Source organism: Panthera leo, chromosome F2 (genome assembly GCF_018350215.1).
Source record: "Panthera leo isolate Ple1 chromosome F2, P.leo_Ple1_pat1.1, whole genome shotgun sequence".
Classification (NCBI taxonomy): domain Eukaryota; kingdom Metazoa; phylum Chordata; class Mammalia; order Carnivora; family Felidae; genus Panthera; species Panthera leo.
The window spans coordinates 37,218,101-37,241,077 of record NC_056695.1 but is presented as its reverse complement, the minus strand read 5'-3'; the positions used below and the strand labels follow the sequence as shown (position 1 = coordinate 37,241,077).

General features: G+C 35.9%; 1 protein-coding gene across 4 annotated transcripts in view; it reads left to right on the top strand.

Moving 5' to 3' along the window:
• The window catches only part of NBN (nibrin), a 50,924-nt gene that overhangs the window by 4,667 nt on the left and 23,280 nt on the right, over positions 1-22,977 (top strand). For all 4 annotated transcript variants that reach the window (XM_042923228.1, XM_042923227.1, XM_042923226.1 and 1 more), the window contains 4 exons: positions 2,101-2,204; positions 12,729-12,846; positions 13,840-14,033; positions 20,948-21,045. In XM_042923228.1, the coding sequence (XP_042779162.1) occupies positions 2,101-2,204; positions 12,729-12,846; positions 13,840-14,033; positions 20,948-21,045 (514 nt within the window). The remainder of the gene's footprint in view (positions 1-2,100; positions 2,205-12,728; positions 12,847-13,839; positions 14,034-20,947; positions 21,046-22,977) is intronic.

Sequence of the window (22,977 nt, the reverse complement as noted above, 5' to 3'; positions counted from 1 at the left end):
TATTTTCTATAATGCCCTAATCACAGACTTTCTAAGTTCTTACCAGTTAATATTATCTTCACAATCTAGAGACATGTATGTAGGTACACACCATTAGAAGGTGCCAACTCTTCATTAAAGCAGTGATATATTTTGGTGTGTTTTCAGATTTTGCATCTTCATCAGATTTGGTCGTATCCAAAGCTAATTGAAGAATGACATTGGGAGGTGATTTGTCTCCTTTTAAACAGGTTGACTATAGATAATGTGAGATTGTTTTAGGTTAGTATCTATAGTGAAAAGCAAAAAATATTTAGATTCCTTTATTAGATGCAAAAATCCATTAATATTTAATGTAATTAGAATATAAGTATTTTAGCTAAACAGGTATCATAGAGAAAGACTTGCTGCTTACATTGAACCTCGGGTTAAACTTTTATGTTGGTGGGGTTATCTCTGATCAAGGATCATTCCATATTTGCAAGTTTATGAAATAGATTTATAAATTCAGAGTGATTAACCAATTTATGCTAGTAAATCAAAATGTCCATTTATTAGCTTACCGTAAGGATGCACCTTTATAGTGACCACGTATTTATGTGTGGACTTCCCTTGAAGGTATTAAGGTACCTGAGAAGTGAAACTTAGGTAGTCATGCTTTCACTTGGTGGTTATGAAATAAGAGCAAAGGCAGTTGGAAGGTCTTGAGAGAGATTTACTGAGTCTGTGACAGACCTGGAACTAGCATTCATTCACCAGAGTACACACTATTCCAGTGAGTGGGATACTAATGGCAGCGGTTATTAGAGAGTCACTGGATATACACCATCATTGACTTGTAGAGCAGTCCTTTTTCAGATACTTTTGATCAGTCATGTGCCAAAAAAGAAAACCTAGTTGTTGTATTCTTTTTGGGGTAAATTATCCAAAAGTACAAGTTATCTTATATTTTTAAAATCATTAAATGTCAGAACCCAAAGGAAACTTAAGGAACATTCAGTTCAATTTTTATTTCCTGAAGAAGAAACTAAGGCGTGACCAATTAAATCCTTTGCCCAGGATCACATGTATCAGAGCTTACTCAGTCCAGTGTTGAGTTGCACATCACTGCTTCCTGCCAGAAGTCAGTTATTTCACTCACATTTGAGGTTGGTGTGTTCAGATTTCATTCTTGAGAGACACCCTAAGCTGCTTGCTCATATTTAAGTACTACCTCTTGTTATTAGAAACATATTTAGAAATTTTTCAGTTGTTTTATTTCCTAAAGTTATGATGAATCTTGATTTTTATATTCAGTGGTATTTTCTAATCTTTTTCAGGTTTTGATATATTTGATGTTGATAGTTCACTTGCTATTTGCGGTTTCTCCACCCCCACCCTCCCTGATCTCTGTATATTTTGAGCTTTTATCCCTCCCCAAACTGTTACTCTTTTATTTACTTTCTCAAAAATACTTGAATCCATAGTTACAATCTGTTCAAAAGGCATTTTTTTAGGCAGAAAAGGTCTTAAAACTCATGTTTATCTCTAGGGTACCTGATAGACTTAGTCCTATGATCTACTTTTTAATATTTTAATGTCTTTTAAATTGGAATACATTTTAAAATTGATTTATGTCTTATGTTCTGCCTTCCCTAAAGAAGGTTTTTTTTTTAAATTTTTTTTAATGTTTATTTTTTGAGAGGGAGAAAGACAGAGCGCAAGCAGGGGACGGGCAGAGAGAAGGGAGACAGAGAATCCGAAGCAGGCTCCTGGCTCTGAGCTGTCAGCACAGAGCCTGATGCAGGGCCCAAACTCAAAAACCATGAGATCATGACCTGGGCCGAAGTTGGATGCTTAACCAACTGAGCCACCCAGGCACCCCCTCCCCAAAGCAGTTTTTAAATTAATATTGTAATTGGTGGCTTCTTAAAATCAAATCATTCTACAGAGATTTGTATTACTAAAACTAAGTTAGTGGCCAAATATTGATTTGAATTTTATAGATTGTGGCTCCTTTATAAATTTAGAGAGATGAAAGGGAAAACATAATAGAACAGCCCCTTTGTAGTTTCTGAAAAAAAAAAAAAAGAAAAGCTAGAACATGGGTATATGTATTCACATATGTTTTCTTCTTTTCAGACAATATGTGCACTCATTTGTGGACGTCCGATTGTAAAGCCAGAATATTTTACTGAATTTCTTAAAGCAGTTAAGACCAATAAACAGCCGCCACAAATTGAAAGGTATATCCTATGTATATATTTTTAACTTATACTAGTTTATTAAAGGGTATGATAAAGGATGCTAACCAACACCCAGATGAAGACATGCACAGGGCAAAGTATGGGGAAAGGGCAAGGAGCTTGCACGCCCTCTCCAGGTGCACCACCCTCCCTGTACCTTCATGTGTTCACCAACCTGGAAATTCCTGTATTGTGCATTTTAAATGTAATATGTACAGAATGTGATAGCACTGATTTTATGTAGTCTTAACATAAATTATAAAACATAAATGTAAAACATAAAAACTCTTGAAGACTGTTTCAGGATATAGCGTTCAATTTTACAAAGTTTTTTTTGTTAGTATGTAAATAACGGTTTGTTGTCTTCAATCTCAGTGAGTGAAACAAATGTGACATATATGCCAGTATTTTATTTTTTAATTTAATTTTTTTTTAATTTACATCCAAATTAGTTAGCCTATAGTGCAACAATGATTTCAGGAGTAGATTCCTTAATGCCCCTTACCCATTTAGCCCATCTCCTCCTCCCACACCCCCTCCAGTAACCCTCTGTTCTCCGTATTTATGAGTCTCTTATGCTTTGCCCCCCTCCCTGTTTTTATATTATTTTTGTTTCCTTTATGTTAATCTGTTTTGTCCCTTAAAGTCCTCATATGAGTGAATTCATATGAGTTTTGTCTTTCTCTAATTTCACTTAGCGTAATACTCTCCAGTTCCATCCACGTAGTTGCAAATGGCAAGATGTCATTCTTTTTGATTGCCGAGTAATAGTCCATTGTATATATATACCACATCTTCTTTATGCATTCATCCATCAATGGACATTTGGGCTCTTTCCATACTTTGGCTCTTGTTGAGAGTGCTCCTATAAACATGGGGGTGCATGTGTCCCTTCGAAACAGCACACCTGTATCCCTTGGATAAATACCTAGTAGTGCAGTTGCTGGGTCGTAGGATAGTTCTATTTTTAGTTTTTTGAAGAACCTCCATGCTGTTTTCCAGAGTGGCTGCACCAGCTTGCATTCCCATATATGCCAGTATTTAAACAAAATAGTTGAAGGACAGCAAATGGCACAGAGGTACAGTCCAGAGGCCACATGTTCCAGTGCTTGGCATCATGCATGCAGGACCCCTGGAACTGTGTGGTGCAGCAATGTCATTCTGTGGAGTCACATAGTCCTGGGCTAGACTATTAATAGCACTGTGGCCTTGGTAATGAGCTTATTTCTTCTGAGCATCAGTTATCTCCTTTGAAAAATGAGGTTAATATTTGTCCTGTATTTAAGTATTTAGGAGTGGTATTATTTTAAGTAATAGAGTATACAGAGTCTGAGGATGTTGCCTGGCACCACGATAGGTGCTTGTTAAAAGAAATGTTCCTAATTGCAATAATATCTGGTAGGATCCGTAGTAACTTTTATGATGATGATGCTGCTGGTGATGATGATTTTAGATAACTGCTAAATTTGTGAACCACCCAACTAAAGGATCTATCTACCGTATATATTGTATTTCTGATGCTTTGAAGTAATATAAAGCTACAGTTGAGGAGGAAAGATGTTTGGATTTTTATTTTCAGATTGCATGGTTGAATTGCTGGTGACTGTAAAAATGAGTAGGTGTTTTTAGTCAACCTAGCACATGAACATGCTTGGTTAAAATATATGTCTCTAGATTATAGCGTTTAGACATAATAGGTATACTTTATAAACTCATCTGAATCTCTATAGGATAACTTTGAGTATTTGAGGCTTTAAAATTCTGAAATGTTATGCAAGTTAAGAATTGTATTAGTATTTGTAAAATATCGTTACATAAACTATTTTGCCCAACACAGGTTTTGTGTGTGTGTGTGTGTGTGTGTGTGTGTGTGTGTGTGTGTTTTAGGGACTATTTATACCTGATAATATGTGTCTGCTTTATTTTTTTTATGTATCTGCTTTTAAAAGTAACTGAAAGACATTTCTCCTTGTTTTTATTTTTCCCTTGGAAGGTTTCTTTTATATTGAGGTTAACTGATAATGTATTGTTTTTGGACTCTAGAAAGAGGTCCTTAGGTATTAAAATAGATGATTCTAAAACCTTTTTTGAATCCTAGACCCCTCTGAGAGCAACAAAACACTAGTCTTTCCTCTAGAAACTTCACTTACATACTACCAACTTGCAAAGTATTTCAACAGAATCACATTTTTTCCTGAAGCCTATTGTGATCCTCCCTGGGGAACCCAATAAATCCTATAAGTAATGATCTTTGCTACAGATAATAAACAATTATTAATTCTGTATTACTTGGGATTGGAGGGGTCTGATAGGTTTCTACTACTGATAATACGTGTTTTATGGTCTTGAAGTTTTTAGGTTTAGTCATTGATTTCTACTTATTGTTCAGACTCACTTAGGTGTGTTTAACCTGGATCTGTTTTTGAATTTAGGTTCGTCATAAGTTTTTCTGGCTTTAATTTGTGACTGTATTAACTTAGATGATTATAATAAAACTTCTCAGCTATAAGGTTATTCAGTAATTTCTAATTCATTGTTAACCATGAAAAGCATTTACATTAGCCATGTTTGATAATGGCAACTGATCAAATTTTAATATTGTTTTAAAATATGTAGTTTTTTGCCTTACTAGATTTGTGTACCTATTGGGATCCATTCTGATATCCTTGTTGAAGTCTTATTTGACTATATACTCAACTATCAAATAGAAAAAGGATTAAATTTAAATATTAAATAGGATGGGTTACAAAAGGTTTATGAAATTGTGGTGGCTCTTTAATAAAATGTAACTACCTCTTAGTTCTGAAACATCATTATCACTGGATTTAAAATAAGAGTATAGTTTTGGGGTATCTGAGTGGCTCATTTGGTTAAGCATCTGACTTTCCGTCTTGGCTCAGGTCATGATCTCATGGTTTGTGAGTTTGAGACCTACATTGGGCTCTGCACTGACAGCACAGAGCTTGCTTTGGGATTCTCTTTCTCTCCCTCTCTTTGTCCCTGCCCCACTTCCTCCCTCCCTCCTTTCCTCTCTCTTTCTAAATAAATAAACTTTGAAAAAAAATTGAATAAGAAGTATATTTTTAACCTAACAAAAAGTACAATTCTATTTAGTGCGGTTATGTCTTCATCTTGGCACTGTTACTTACTCAGGGTAAGACAGAGTTTAAGCTTCATGTACCTGACATGATTTGTGAGATCTTACTTGCCTGTATTGTCATCAAAATACCAATGCTGATGAAGTCATTTTTAGAAGACTCCATTTAAAAGTACTGACTTTTGATTATTTATACTTTATTAAAGGAAGCTCATTAAAATATTGTATATTTTGTGAATGTTAAGAAATGACCCCTTAGAAAAGAGAAGGAGTTACCTTTTGTTTTAATTTTTAGTCTCTCATATTGTGGAGTGCCCTCTCAGTTACTATATTTCAAATAACAAGCATTGTGTTTGGGAAAACACTGTTGGGAGAAAATTAGTATATGCATTCATATGCAACTTGCTGAATGTGCCAAGAATACAAGGCCCTGACCACCCTCTATACCCAGACCATTTCTCATGGTTTGCAGTGAGAAGCCTTGAGGGAAGAAGTAATGTCCCTCCAGGCACAAAGAACAGGTCTCCTTAGAGCTTGCTGTGAAACTCAGTGGATTCTTAAGTTCAGTGTTCCTCTCTCCTGTAACGCAATCTACTGTTTGTGCCTTTTATACTGTACCCACAGGACTGGTCTGAGAGGAGATATGCTACAAATACGCTGAGGCTTGCTGCTCACTTTGTCTCTGACCTAGCAGTCTTGTGTCTTCTGCCCACACCCAAGAAACAGGAACAGGCTGTTGGCTTGTAATCAAGTATCAGACCCAAGAAACATGTTAGTCTGAAACAGTCTTAGTTTAGGAAGTTTATGGAGTTGACTGTATATAATCAATCAAAATTCAAGGCAAAGAAATTTAACATATAGCAGAAATTTTTTACTGGCGATAAAACCTCACATTTACAAGTTGTGTATGTCAGTGTAATTCAAGCCTTTTAAAGATCACCAAAAGAAAGCTGAATAGTAAGTTCTTATACAAATCATGAACATATGCCTATGGGACTAATGAAATAAAGAGCCATCCAGATGTTGGGCAAATGAACATTGTGGCTTGAGATACAGTATCTTTGGCCAGAATTGTATGTGAATTGAGAAAAATTCTGTATTTGGATAATCTTGAGACAAAAATGAAGATGATGTGCTTTGAGTTAGATGAAATTTATTGAAGATGATGTAAAGAATTTAAAAAGTCATAAAATGTACATAGGGAAAGTCAGGATTTCTAGATTAATACTTTATAGAATTTGTGAATTATATGTAGTAGTTACTATATAATAAAACATAACTATTTGTAGCTCTTGAAGCTTCTATAGAAGTGGGCCAAATTGTTTTAATTTTTTCATTATAGAAAATGGAGATTAGATTATATTTGTGGTAACCTAGTATTCAGAGACCTTGATCTCTCCCAAGTTAATTTACTCTTTTCCAAACTTTTTACTAGCTATCATATCACTGTAGTCTCAGAAACGCTTTAAAACTTCTAGAATGTATTGCTTCAGAAATACTGATTTTTAGTAGTGATTTCTCACTTTATGTTTCTTTCAATTTTTTTAGTGTTTATTTATTTTTGAGGGACAGAGACAGTGCGAGTGGGAGAGGGGCAGAGAGCAAGAGGGAGACACAGAACCGAAGCAGGCTCCAGCCTCTGAGCAGTCAGCACAGAGCCCGTTGCGGGGCTCGAACTCACGAACTGAGATCATGACCTGAACTGAAGCCGACGCTTAACGGACTGAGCCACACAGCCACCCCAAGTTTTCTCACATTTATTATTAGTTTCCTTTCTTGTTCTCATCCATACACTATTAAAGAGAAAAAGACTTGTCTAGGTATGTAAAGTTCAGAACATATGTATTATTTATCACTATATTATCAATTGTTTCTATATATCATATGCATACATATATATATGTATTGTACATGACTCCAACATTTGGTTAGATTCTTCACAATACAGTGATGTATTTTTTTTAAGATCAGTCTTACTGAGTGGCTCTAATTTACCAGTGTTTTTAAAAGAAAACTAAAATACATTTTTTCAGTACCAGAATTTTTTAGTTTTTTATTAACATTTATTTTTGAGAGAGAGAGTACAGGTGAGGGAGGGGCAGAGATGGGAGGGACGCAGAATCCAAAGCAGTCTCTGCCATCAACACAGAGCCCGACACAGGGTTTGAACCTACAAACCATGAGACCATGAACTGGGCCATAGTCAGATACCCAACTGACCAAGTCACCCAGGCACCCCTTCAGTTCCAGAAATTTAATTTAATTTAATTTAATTTTATTTTTATTTTATTACTTTTTTAAATTTTATTTTTAAATTGACATCCAAGTTAGTTAGCATATAGTGCAACAATGATTTCAGGAGAAGATTCCTTAGTGCCCCTTACCCATTTAGCCCATTCCCCCTCCCACAACCCCTCCAGCAACCCTCAGTTTGTTCTCCATATTTAAGAGTCTTTTATGTTTTTGTCCAGTCCCAGAGTTTTAATGGTCAAATTTATATATTGAGGAAATTGAGGGATGTTTATACTTTTAATTTATTAGATGAGTTTTTAATTTATATTTTGTAGTATCAGTTTATTTATTAACAAATATTTCTGAATGCCTACCATGAATTAAGCAAGATAGACCTGAGGATATAGTGATGAGCCAAAAAGCATTACAGTTTGTCTTTATGGCACTTGGTAGAAGAGCCAGATATTGAAAAATGACACACATTAAAGTTAGGACTCTGGTAGTGCCATCAAGGAAAACAAAGGGTGTATCACGCTCCCGTCTTTAGGAGCCTGGCTCAAGGTTTAACAAATGTTCGCTTCTTTTTTGTTCGTTTAATGTTTATTTTTGAGAGAGATAGAGCGTGAGCAGAGGAGGGGCAGTGAGAGAGGGAGAGAAAGAATCCCAAGCAGGCTCCACCCTGTCAGCGCAGAACCCCACAGGAGGCTCGAACTCATAACCGTGAGATCATGACCTGAGCCAAAACCAAGAGTTGGATACTTAACAGACTGAGCCACCCAGGTGCTCCAACAAATGTTCACTCTTTATTGAACTAAACTACAGTTAACTGATCTTTGGGTACAATAAACCACTATTTGTGGCAGAATTAAGAAAGTATGAATAACACAATGGTGTATGTAGATAATTTAAAAATCATTTTATGTCATTGGAAAGCAGTAAGACTCTCACATCTCTTTAGTCATGTGTATGTGTTGAACGTGCGTACCATTTTTGCCTGGGTGTGGCTCCATCCTCCAGTTAACATTACTGTGTACGCTAATTTCATAAACTAGCCCTTGTGTGTAAGTGAAGTGTTAATTGCCTTTCACGCTGAAAGAAGAGTGAAATATGGAAGAATTCTTGTTAAAAAGGAGAGGATAAAAGGCATATTAAAAATTTATCTTAGGGGCGCCTGGGGCTCAGTCGGTTAAGCTTCTGACTCTTGGTCTCAGCTCAGGTCTTAATCTCAGGGTCTGATTTCAAGCGTGTTGGGCTTAATGCCCTTTTTTTAAAAAAAAAAAAGAAAAAGAAAAATTTAACACTTACAATTGTTTTCACTATTCTCTGTGTAACTTTAAAAGTAAGTAAAGGGGCGCCTGGGTGGCTCAGTTGGTTAAGCAGCCGACTTCGGCTCAGGTCATGATCTCGCGATCCATGAGTTCAAGCCCTGCGTCGGGCTCTGTGCTGACAGCTCAGAGCCTGGAGCCTGTTTCAGATTCTGTGTCTCCCTCTCTCTGACCCTCTCCCATTCATACTCTGTCTCTCTCTGTCTCAAAAATAAATAAACGTTAAAAAAAAAAAAAGTAAATAGAATTTTAAAGTCACTTATCTAGAAAAATCAGAGTAATGCAGTGGGTTGCATTTCATCCTGTTGGCTAAGTCAGCTGTTCCCCGCAGATAGCTCATTTGAGATTGCAAGTTCTAGGAATCATAATTTTAGAACATCTGTTGTAGCAGGTTGAAACATGTACATTTGTGGTTTCAATCAGTTATCAGAATTTTTAAAAAATTGTTTAATCATGACTTAGCTGACTTTGTGAAATATGTATGTGGCCAAGGAAGACTCTAAGGGAAGAAAAAATATGTAAAGAAATTAGTTCTAAAATGTGGGATGGTGAGGGGCACCTGGGTGGTTCAGCAGTTAAGCATCCGACTCAGCCCAAGTCATAATCTCACAGTTTGTGAGTATGAGCCCTGTATTGGGCTCTGTGCTGTCAGCTTAGACCCTGGAGCCTGCTCGTGATTCTGTCTCCCTCTCTCTGCCCTTCCTCTGCTCATACTCTCTCAAAAATAAACATTCAAAAAAAATTTTTTTTAATGTGGGATGGTGATCCTCATGACCAAAATATTTTTCCTACATTGACTGTTTGCTCTCTGCAGATGGTTAATTCTTGATTTTTTAGTGACTAATTGTCCAGGTTGTGAATTTCCCCTGTCCTGCATTGTCTCCTCATCATCACCATGCTGTGTTAGTAAATTATTTTTATTTAAGGTTTTATTTTTATTTAGAACAGTTTTAGGTTCATAGCAAAATTGAGAGGAAGGTACAGAGGTTTCCCATGTACCTCTCATTTCTACACATGAATTGCCTGCCCCATTAAGGGTATTCTCCATCAAAGTGGCACGTGTTAAAGTTGACAAGCCTACATTGACACATCATAATCACCCAAAGTTCATAGTTTACGTTAGGGTTTACTCTTGGTGTTGTACATGTGGTGGGTTTTGATAAATGTGTAATGATACATATTCATCATTATATTACTGTAGTATTTACATTGCCCTGAAAACCCTCATTGTTCCCACTCCCCCAGCTTCCAGCTACCACTGATCTTTTACTATCTCTGCCTTTTACAGAATGTCATATATAGTTGGAATGATACAGTACGTAGCCTTTTTAGAATGGCTTTTTTCACTTAGTAATATGCATTGAAAGTTTGACCATGTCTTTTCATAGCTAGATTGCTCATTTCTGTTTAGTGCTGAATAATACTCCATTGTTTGAATGTACTACAGTTATTCATCCATTCACCTACTGAAGCACATCTTGGTTGCTTCCAAGTTATGGCAATTAAGAATGTAGCTGCTGTCGGGGCACCTGGGTGGCTCATTTGGTTAAGCGTCCAACTCCTGGTTTCGGCTCAGGTCACAATCTCATGGTTTGTAAGTTTAAGCTCCACATTGGGATCTGTGCTGACAGTGCAGAGCCTGCTTGGGATTCTCTCTCTGTTCTCTGCCCCTACCCAACTTGTGCGCTCTCGCGCGCTCTCTCAAAATAAGTGAACTTAAAAACAAGGAATAAAGCTGCTGTTGACATCCATGTGTGGGTTTTTGTATGGGCATAAGTTTTCAGCTCTTTTGGATAAATACGAGGGAGTGTGATTGCTGCATTGTACAGTAAGGATGGGTTTAGTTTTTGTCAGAAAGTACCAAACTGTCTTTCAAAGTGACTTTGCCATCTTACATTCCCACCAGCAATGAATTAAAGTTCCTGTCATGCCATGTTCTCACGAGCTTCTGGTGGTGTCTGTGTTCTGGATTTTGGCCATTCTCTTATGTGTGTAGCAGTATCTCGTTGTTCTGATTTGCATTTCCCTGATAACATGATGTTGAGCATCTCATGATTATTTGCTATCTGTATTTCTTTGGTGAGGTAGCTGTTAAGATTTTGGCCCATTTGTTAATCAGGTTGTTTTCTTACTGTTGAGCTTTTGAGAGTTCTTTGTATATATTGTATAACATTCCTTTATCAAATATGTCTTAATGCAAATATTTTCTCCCAGTCGCTGGTTTGTCATCCATTTTCTTGACATCGCCTTTCACAGAGCAGAAAATTTAAATTTTAATGAAGTCTAGCTTACCAGATATTTCATTCATAGATCATGTTTGATGTTGTATCTAAAAAGTCATTGCCATAACCAAGGCCATCTGTATTTTCTCCTATGTTATCTTCTAGGAGTTTTATTTTTATGGTCTATGATTCATTTTGAGTTAATTTTTGTGAAGACTGCAGGGCCTGAGTCTAGGTTTGTTTTTTTGTTTTTTGGTTTTTTTGGGTTTTTTTTTTGTTTGTTTGTTTGTTTTTTGCATGTGAATGTCCAGATCATCATTGTTGAAAACACTGATCTCGGGACTCCTAAGTGGCTCTGTCAGTTAAGCATCCAACTTCAGCTCAGGTCATGATCTTGAGGGTTCATGAGTTCAAGCTCCGCATCGGGCTCTGTGCTGACAGCTCAGAGCCTGGAGCCTGCTTCAGATTCCGTGTCTCCCTCTCTCTCTGCCCCTCCCATGCTCATTCTCTCTCCCTCTCTCTCTTAAAGAAAAAAAAAAAAAAAAAACCTTTAAAAAAAAAAAAAAAGGAAAGACTGAACTCCTGTATTGTCTTTGTTCCTTTGTCAAAGATCGGTTGAGTATATTTATGTGAGTTTGTTTCTGGGCTCTCTAGTCTCTTTTGTCTATTTTTTCATTATACCAGACTGTCTTGATTACTGTAATTTTATAATAAATCATGAATTTGGGTAGTATTCGTACTTTGTTCTTCCTTAATATTGTGCTGGGCCTTCTGGATCTTTTGCCTCTCCATGTAAATTTTAGAATCAGTTTGTGAGTATCCACAAAGTAACTTGCTGGAAATTTTATTGGGATTATGTTTAATCTATAGATCAAGTCGGGAAGAACTAATATCTTGACAATATTGAGTCTTCTTATTCATGAATATTAGTAATTAATTTTTACTTGAAAGTGGATAAGTTGAAAGGCTGGTCCGTTATGAATTGTTGTAGCAAAAATTTGATTATGTAGAAAGTTGGAACTGTGGAAGGCTTAAGAATTATCTGTTGATTTTGCTTCTGTATTTTCTTCTTTTCCCCTATTTTCATGGATGATTAAGGTGTTCTTACAGCATTATGTTAAAGAGCTAAAAGATTGTGTTTTTTAATCTCACTTTGGAAGTTTTATTTAAACTGACAAAAATAAGTTTTAAAATTTCCTGAGCTTCTCCAATGGACTTATAATAAAACACAATAGTAGTTCACAGAATTAGATGTGAACATTAACACACATTGGTTCCCAGGAAACCCGAGATGCCAGTAGAATTTGATCTTTATGGACATTGTCTTTTTCAACCTTTTGTAATTCACATAACTTGTTTGATTCATGTTTATTAAATTGTATTTTATGATTGTCTACCCTTGGATTATATTATTTCAGAAAATAGAGAACAGTTCTGCTATTTTATGTGGCATGTGTCACAATTTTTCTAGATGCTTTTTGCCTTTTTGTCCCAGATAAAACTTAAAAAAAAAAAAAATGTTTTTTCATGGTGTTATGGAAATTAAGCCTTTCTAGTGTCTAGATAGCTACTCTGCTTACAAATTTAACAGTACACATACAGAATAGTATATAATTAGAATATTCTTTAAAATGTTTTTTTTTTACAGCTTTTACCCACCTATTGATGAACCAGTTATTGGAAATAAAAACATTGATCTGTCAGGACGACAGGAGAGAAAGCAAATCTTCAAAGGGAAAACATTTGTATTTCTAAATGCCAAACAGGTAATGGGCTAAATTTTCCTAAAGAAGATGTTATAAACTAGGATAAATTAATGACGTTAACAGTAGTAAATGTTTTTTTTTGAGATTTTGTATAGAAGCGCAAAGTGAAATAAACTGCCCAGACACCAGAACTTTCCCATTGCTGATGTATATGATTATGGTATTTCTTGACATATGTTAATTGGATAATTAAGACTATGTTAATATATAAGTGGGGGAGTGGGGACAGAAAACTGATTTAAGTCCTTACTTGGTCAGTTAGTAAACAGCTGTTGAATGTCTTATGTGTGCCAAAATGGGCATTCAAGGAGTTTAAGTTGTAGGTGCAAAAATGCAGGCAAACCCACAGAGCACTGTGAATTATGATAAAGAAGTGCAAACAGCGTAACCGTTCCACAGCTGAAGAGATACCTGGTGAACTAGGGATTTTCTGAGTAGAAGCTCAGATTGTCTTCTCAAAAAATAGAATCAATTGTACTTTTATGTTACTTCCCTAATAGAGATGAATGGATAAAGAAGATGTGTGTACATACATGTACACATACCTACATATGTGTGTGTATGTGTACATACACATTACTAAGCTGTAAAACAAAGAATGAAATCTTGCCATTTGCAACAACATGGATGGGTCTAGAGTATAATGCTAAGCAAAATAAGTCAGAGAAAGACAAATACAATATCATTTCATTCATATGTGAAGTTTAAGAAACAAAACAAATGAGCAAATGAAAAAGACAAACCAAGGAACAGATTCTTAACTGTAGAGCACAAACTGATGGTCACTAGAGGGGAGGAGGTGGGGGTGAAATAGGTGATAGAGGACTAAGGAGTACACTTGTCATGATGAGCACTGGGCGATGTGTGGATCACTATGTTGTACACCTGAAACTGATATAACACTGTTCACTATACTAGAATTAAAATAAATTTAAAAAAAGAATGTACTCAACAAATTGGGGCTATTTCATTACTTTTTGTTTCCATTTTTAGCATAAAAAGTTAAGTTCAGCAGTTATTTTTGGAGGAGGAGATGCTAGGTTGATAACAGAAGAAAATGAAGAAGAAGACAGTTTCTTTTCAGCTCCTGGAATTTGTGTTGTTGATGTAGGAGTAACAAATTCACAAACTCTAATTCCTGACTCTCAGAAAACATGGATTCACTCAATTATGGATATGCTCCAAAGGTACAGAATGATTCTTTATTTAAAAAAAAAAGCAATTTTATCTATAACTGAAAATTTATTGTAACTTAGTATGCTAGAAATAGAATATCTTTATAACACAAATGTAAGTTTTTTTCCTGAAACTGCCTAGAACTGAAATGTATTTGTTCTTTGGTCAGTGCATATAAAAATCTTAAGTCCTGTCATATAGGCTACCATGCAAAAGCAAGAAAAAATGCTATATATTCAATAATAGGATTTGTAGTGGGGAGAGAGGGTGCGAAAGAGATAAACAAAGGGTTTTTTTCGTAAACTTTTTATTGATATTAATGATCTTAGCATTGTTGAAGCTTAAAAGTATTGTAAAAATGTCAGGCTTGGCAATCTGCTGACCAAATTTCTATTCACCTACCAAAAAGTAGTTACGACGTAGGGTATTTAATATATCTAAAAAGTCCATAGCTATTCCCTACAATACTCATTTTTCCTGTCCCAATAGTCCTTCTAACCATGGAGATTGCTTTTATTTATATGTTTGCTGAAACAAAAGTTAATATTTCAGTCATCTGTCCCATAAATATTTTATTTAATGGAGATGTAGTAACTGCTACAAAAAGAAAATACTTGTATAAAAACGGTGATATCTTGCTACTACATCCAGAATTTACTATTGTTCTCATATGTTTTAGGCACTGGGAATATAGTGGTAAACAAGGTGGCTGTGGTCCCTGCCACCATTGGAGCTTACTGTCTAGAGGGAAAGACAGATTAAGACGAGTAACCAGATAATTACAAATGTGTATAAAGGAAGTGGAATAACAAGGCAAGGGGAAGAAGTTTATTTTGAATAGCATAAAGAAGAGAAGGCCTCTTTTAGACAATACTTTACCTATGACCAGTCTTTGAAAGCCAGGCAAAACAGCAGTAGTGAAAGCTATGCTTACAGAATACTGTATAGCAGATCCTGTCCTAAGAGTTTTAACGTATATAAAGACATTTAATCCTCACACAACTCTGTGTATTATTTACTGTTATGGTACCCATTGTATAGATAAGACAAAAGGGGTAGAACACAGGGAGTGAGCAAAAGCCGGGATGTGAACCCAGGCAGCCTGGATACAGAGTCCATGCTCTTCACCATTACATCTCACTGCTTTTCAGCATGTACCGTGACCCCGAGGTAAGAAAGTAGCTAGAGTACAAAGTTGATCAGAGGCTGGTGCCTTCATCATATGGTGACATTTGGCCCCATTACAATTTGGTTTTGGAGGGAAGGCAGTTTTATAATTTGAGAAAGACCGACACTTAAGGTAACATGTGTCCACTTAGTCTAAGCCACTGATAGTCATTGAACGTGCTGTTAGATCAGGCAGGTGGCCAGTAAAGCCAGCTATTAACTGAATTTCAGACAACAAGGCAACACTGGGATTGGCTACTGCCATAGTTATATTGATTAGTTGTAAAAAGTGGGTATTGGACATCAGTGGTTAAAATTAAATACCTTGTGAAGAAAATTTCAAAGTCTAAGGGAAATGATTTTTGTCCTTGCTAAGGTATATTCCCAGTATCTTAGCTCAAATTTGGGAACTCTTCCTGTTACTAATTTAGTTATCTTCTCTTTATCCTTTCCTCCTCTTTGCCTTTTCCTCTCTTCACCTGTTGCACAGCTTTGCACAAAATTGGATGAGTCATAATCCTTGGTTCATGATACACTGTCATCATGGAATCATAACTAATACACCTTAATTTTGTTCACTAGTTAAGTAGTTATTTATTTTTTTATTTTTTAATGTTTATTTTTGAGAGAGAGTAGAAGACACAGAATCCAAATCAGGCTCCAGGCTCTGAGTGGTCAGTACAGAGCCCGACACAGGGCTCAAACCCACAAACCGCGAGATTATGACCTGAGCTGAAGTCAAGAAACTTAACTGACTGAACCACCCAGGCACCCCAGTAGTATTTTAAATTTTTTTTTTTTCAACGTTTTTTATTTATTTTTGGGACAGAGAGAGACAGAGCATGAACGGGGGAGGGGCAGAGAGAGAGGGAGACACAGAATAGGAAACAGGCTCCAGGCTCCGAGCCATCAGCCCAGAGCCTGACGCGGGGCTCGAACTCACGGACCGCGAGATCGTGACCTGGCTGAAGTCGGATGCTTAACCTACTGCACCACCCAGGCGCCCCTTAAATTATATAAATATTTGAGAATCTGCTCTGCAAAATACAAGCTAGGTACTTGAAAATAACCTACCTCTAAAATAGGATACTCCTAGCCCACTGTCCCCCCTACGTGGGATAACTATCTTCCTGAATCCTTTGCTTATCATTTTATATACAGATTTATTGTTTTTTAATATATTCCTAAAATATGTGTATGTATGTTTTAGTTGATTTAACTTGATAACCTGGTCCTCATACTGCATGTAATCTTTGGGGATTTTTTTCACTTGATACATTGCTAATAAGAATTCATCCATTTTGTTGCATGTTGCTGTAATTTGTTTTGATGGTAAAATATGTTTCATTGTGTGAATAGACCACAGTTCATTCATTTATTCCACATTGAAAAATACCTTATTTCTGGTTTTATTATTGTAAACATTGCTATTAAGATCATTTTTTATATTTCCTGGTTGTCCTTAATGCAAGATTTTCTTTGGAGAATATTCTTAGAGTTAGGACTGCTGGGTCATGGGTTATGTGAACACTCAACCTCCGGAGGTGGTATCAAACTCTTTTCCGCTTTATACTTCCACCCACAGTATATAAAAGATCAAGTAGATGCACATTGTTTTCAACACTTGATATTTTTAGACTTACCATTTTTGTTAACTGAATGGATGTATATTCATGTCTTATGATTTTGATTTCTATTTTTCTCATCACCAGTGAGAAACATTTCTTTCTGATGTTTATTGGACATCTGTCTTTCCTGTTCTGAAATAGCTGTTCATGTGTTTGACCTCATTTTCTAGTGGTGTAATTGTTATATTTTTTTAAATATGGATTTTTCAGTTGTGTGTGTGTATGAATGTGTTTTAGTTCTATACAATTTTATCACATTTGTAGGTTCATATATTCACCACCTTAGTCAAGACACAGAACAGTTCCATCACCACAGGGATCCCTCCTGTTGTTCTTTTGTAGCCACACCCACTTCCCTCCCTCCCTTCCTCTCTCCGTCCTCACTTCCCACTCCATGTTCCCAAATCTGGGCAAACCACTAACTTATTCTCCACTTCTAAAATTTTGTCTTTTAAAAGAATGTATAAATGAAATCCTATAGCATATACTCCTTAGGACTGGGTTTCTTATTTAGCATAATTCCTTGGAGATTCACCTAAGTTATGCGTATCAGTCATTCATCCTTTCTTCTTGCTCATTAGTGTTAAGTATAAATATATGTATATACTACGGTTTGTTGAGTCATTCTCCTATTGAAGGATATCTGCATTTTTCCAGTTTTTGTCAAAAATGAAACCTCTATAACCATACATGTACAAGTTTCTTTTGAATATAAGTTTTTATTTCTTTGGGATAAATGCCCAAGAGTGCAATTCCTGGATCATGTGGTAATTGCATATTTGTATGCTCTCCTTTTTTATTTGTATAAGTTCTATATATTTCTCAATATTATTCCTTTTTTCACTTGTATGTATTGCAAAATCTTTTACCACTTTGTCATTAGCGTTTTACTGGTGATACATGAAAGCCCTTAATTTTAATATACTAAAAATTAACATTAAATAACCTTTTCTTTCTTAGTGCTTTTTGTATTTTAAGAAATCTTTCTAGGGGTGCCTGGGTAGCTCAGTCAGTTAAGCGTCTGACTTCACCTCAGGTCATGATGTCACAGTTTTTGAGTTCGAGCCCCGCATCAGGTTCTGTGCTGACAGCCTGGAGCCTGCTTCGGATTCTGTGTCTTCCTCTCTCTCTGTCCCTTCCCCACTTGTGCTCTGCCTCTCTCTGTCTCTCAAAAATAAATAAATGTTAAAAAAAAAAAAAAAAAAAAAAACTTAAGAAATCTTTCTGTTCTTAGATTAAAAAGATATTCGCCTATGCTTTTTACTAATTTGTTGCTAGTGTTTTAATATTTTGTTTTTGAAATTTATTTTTAATGTATCTGGAATTGATTCTGTTTTATACCAAAGTTCCATACATGCATAGGGATGCTTTTGGCTTTATTCCATTGGTCAGTATGTCTGTTCTTGTACCAACACCACATTTACTACATTGTTTTAATTACTATAACATCCATTAAGTCCTCATAATCTACTATGGTAAATCTTTCTGCTCTTCTTTAGAATCGTCCTGTCCATTCTTTGCTCTGTATTTTTCCATATACATTTTGAGTCATCTTCAAAAACCTTGCTGGGATTTTGATTAGGAATGCCATTGAATTTACAAATCAATTTGGGGAGAATTAACAATTTTTATAATTTCCCTATAGACATCATGAGTACCTTTTATTAGATTTATTCCTCAGTACTACATATTTTTTGGTAGATATTATATGTCTGGGAAGTAGAACATAAATATGTTATTTCTAATTACGTTTTCTAATATAAATTCAGTAGACATTTAGATATTACTCATATCCTGTTACCTTTGTTAGCCTCCCCTTTATTTCTAATGTATTTGTGGTCCTTTTTTTTTTTTTTTTTGTAGAAATCCTCATCTGTAAGTAAAGTTTTTGTCCTTTTTTTTAGAGCCTTATACCTCTGATACTTCTCTCCTTTTCTATCTTTCTCTGTTCATACCTACTGGAACCTCTAGAGTAGTGTTGAATTAGTGTTAGTAGCCACATTTATCTCACTATTGACTTTAAAAGGATTGTGTTTCCCCATTTAGGATGACGTAGTATCTGTATAGCATTTTTAATTATATGTTAAAAATGTTTTGGGGCGCCTGGGTGGCTCAGTCGGTTAAGCATCCGACTTCAGCTCAGGTCACGATCTCGCGGTCTGTGAGTTCAAGCCCCGCGTCGGGCTCTGGGCTGATGGTTCAGAGCCTGGGGCCTGCTTCCAATTCTGTGTCTCCCTCTCTCTCTGCCCCTCCCCTGTTCATGCTCTGTCTCTCTCTGTCTCAAAAATAAATAATAAAACGTTAAAAAAAAAATTAAAAAAAAATGTTTTTATTTTATGGAGCTAAACTTTATAACTAATTTACATAATTTACAGTTTCAAAAAAGGGTAATAAAATATCAATTTTGAATTACCTGAATTATAAATAGATATGTGATCACTTGATTATAATACTTTATTTTTTAAATATTTTTAAAATATTTTTTGAATGTTTTTTTATTTTTGAGGGAGAGAGACTCAGAGTATGAGTCTGGGAAGGGTCAGAGAGAGCAGGAGACACAGAATCCGAAGCAGGCTCCAGGCTCTGAGCTGTCAGCACAGAGCCCGATGCGGGGCTCAAACTCACAAACGGTGAGATCAGACCTGAGCCGAAGTCGGGCGCCCAACTAACTGAGCCACCCAGGAGCCCCATAAAATTTTTTTGTTTTCAAAAAATGGTTTTATTATTTTGAGAAAGAGAGCGTGTGCACACAGAGGAGGGGCAGAGAGAGACTCCTAAGCAGGCTCCACACTGTCAGCACAGAGCCCAGCACAGAACTCAGTCTCACGAACCATGACCTCATGACCTGAGCCGAAATCAAGAGTCAGATTCTTAACTGACTGAGCCACCCAGACGCCCCTATTCTGCTTTAAAAATATATTTTAATATGGTATTGTCATAATTGCACATACGGTTGAATTTTATTTACATAAACCTAGGACGTAAACAAAATGTTTAGCATTTGAAAAAGACTTTTTAGGGGCGCCTGGGTGGCGCAGTCGGTTAAGCGTCCGACTTCAGCCAGGTCACGATCTCACGGTCCGTGAGTTCGAGCCCCGCGTCGGGCTCTGGGCTGATGGCTCAGAGCCTGGAGCCTGTTTCCTATTCTGTGTCTCCCTCTCTCTCTGTCCCTCCCCCGTTCATGCTCTGTCTCTCTCTGTCCCAAAAATAAATAAAACGTTGAAAAAAAAAAATTTAGAAAAAGACTTTTTAAACTACAACCACTTAAAACATCTTTACAATAAGCATTTAAAGGAGTTTTATAGTTCTTAAAGTCTGAGGTAGAGTTTCTATATGGTAGTTATTGTTTCATTCACAGAAAACAGAAGGTACGTACCTTTCACTGTATGATTCTTTAATAAGTTTGCTTAATACATGTAAATTTGGTAAAATGATTTTATTTACTAAACTTTAAATTATAAAACATGTATACATTCAGCTTATGATAGTTCTTTGTAGTTTTCTCTCTCCTTCCCTGTCTACTGTCTTCTGTCTCTCAAGTTTATCTTTGGATCCTAGTATTAGGTTTGCTTATAAAAATTTCTTTTAGGGGCTCCCGGGTGGCTCAGTCAGTTGAGTGACCAACTTCGGCTCAGGTCATGATCTTGCAGTTTGTGAGTTCAAGCCCCGCATCGGGCTCTATGCTGACAGAGCCTGGAGCCTGCTTCGGATTCTTGTCTTCCTCTCCTCTTTGTGCTCTGTCTCTCTCTCTGTCTCTCTCAAAAATAAATAAATGTTAAAAATTAAAGAATAATTTATTGCTTCATTGGGGCATTACTGTTTTTTATTTGTTTTTGTTTTGTTTTTAATTCTAAAAATTACAGAATTTCAGAACTGGAAGTCTCTATATCCTTTATTCTAGGTCTTTATTTCCAGATGAAATAACCGAGTTACTAAAAGGTGGTGGGCTTGCCCAGTGTAGCATTGCCCCAATTTAGTAGGCCAGTACTCAGTGTATTTGAAATTTTCTCCATACTGTAAAATTGTGATACCTCTTTAAGGAAGGAATAAAAAGATTCAACTTGATACCACTTTAATAAGAGTTGTTAGTTTCAGTATACTATCATATTTAATCTGTTTTATTTTCACAGGCAGGGTCTTAGACCTATTCCTGAAGCAGAAATTGGATTGGCAGTCATTTTCATGACTACAGAGAATTACTGTGATCCTCACGGCCAGCCAAATACAGGTAATTAAAGCATTATTTTCTTGATTCTATAACATCTTTATTCATAACTTGATGATAGACTGTATGCATATTACTCTGTACTTGTCAGGGATGACCATTTTCACCATCTTTTAACACTCCTCTATCCGTTTATTTATTTGATAAATATTTGTAGCTGCCGTGTACTGGGCACTGTTTCTAAGTGCTGAGGATACAGTGGTGAATAAAGTAAAACAAGATACCTGTTCTTGTGAACTTTATATTCTAAAGGTCAAGATTCAGTTAATAAACAAACACATGGGACAAGTTCATGTAAGGCCAAGCATAAAGAGAAAGCTAAAACAAGACCTGAAATTTTCTCTCTGTAACTTCTACTCACGAGGTCTGCTGCCATTCCTTCTCAACAGCCAGTGCCCCATTTGAACCTTCTGTTGTCTGATTTTCCTGAGGGCTGTTGTAATTGCACCAATGATGGTCCTGTCTCCATAGTCCTCTCTACAGTTAACATTTCACTTTGCCAATAGAATCAGCTTACCTTTTCTTAAAACCTCTTACTGGCTCATTATTTATGAAGTAAAACCCTGAGCCCTTCATCAAGAGTTCTGAGCCCTCAGCAGTTTAGCTGATAAAGCCTTTCTCCCATCCTCATCTTTTTAAAAATACATCTCCCTACAGTATATATGTGTCATATTATTTATAGTTTCCACACTCCTTGATCTTGCTCATCATGGTCCCTGTTCTAGAATGTCAATACTGCTCTTCAAAATTTGATTCATTCCACAAATGCTTACCTACTTCATGAAGTTTTTCTAAGTTGTTGTGTCTCCCATAACTCTCCAAATCAGAATTATTGTGTCTTCTGTACCGTAACTTTTTTGCATTCCAGTTAGCGTTTCTTCTTACTTTGAAATGTAACCAGTTTCCATGCCTCTTTCAGCCACTAGATTAATTATCTGTTACTAATTTTGGATTCCCTGACAGCACCACGCATAGTACTTGTTTGTACCAGGTATGAATATTTCCTTAATTGAACTAAATTGTTGGTACACAGGATTATCTTTGCCAGTGTGGAGCAACAAAGTTTTATCATCCACTGTTGGAAATGTGTTATGGCCAAAAGGGCCTTAGAGATCATCTAATCTGTCTTACTTTCAAAAGGTAAGAGAGCTCTCAAGGCTGAGAAAAGATAAGGTTCCGTAAATACTTCATGTTCAGCCCAATCCTAAAGTTTGGGTGTTTTGAACACTTAGACTAGTACCTTTTCTATTGTATCATTTCATATAGAAACAGGGTCATAAGGAGTAAAAATCAACATTACAATCAGTAGTATTACTTCTTGCAAATACACATAGGTGGGTCTATATAGATTCCAAGTCCTAGACATCTGACTTATAAACAATTTTACACCATAACCCGTTGTGGGGGAATAGACAAAATCATGTATCTTTCCCTTTCTCCCCTCCTTACTTTCTTCCTTCCATATTTTTTCATTTATTAATTCAGATATTTATTGAATATTTGTAATATACCTATAATCTAATCACTTGGAATAAAGAGGTGAGCCAATCAGATTCCTTCCTATATAGTATTTTTAGCAAGGAGAACATTGTAAATCTTTTTTTGACAAACATCACTTATTTGGGATCTTTACATTCTACTTACAGTTTCTTTTGGTAATAATGTAAGTATTTGTAATTATTATTTTTTACAAACTGAAGTGCACGCTGACATGTATTCTAAGGATATGTGTGTTTAAGGAGATGCCAATGAGCTTCTAAGGAGGTCATATAAGGAAAGTGACAAGTCATTTATATACCTGAATTTGGAATCAGCAATAAACATTTATTTAGCACATCCTATGTCATGAGGACCTAACAAGTGATAATTTAACTTACTTAGTAGATGTCAACTTTTTAAAATTTTCTGTTAATAATTTAATTCCATTAACTTATT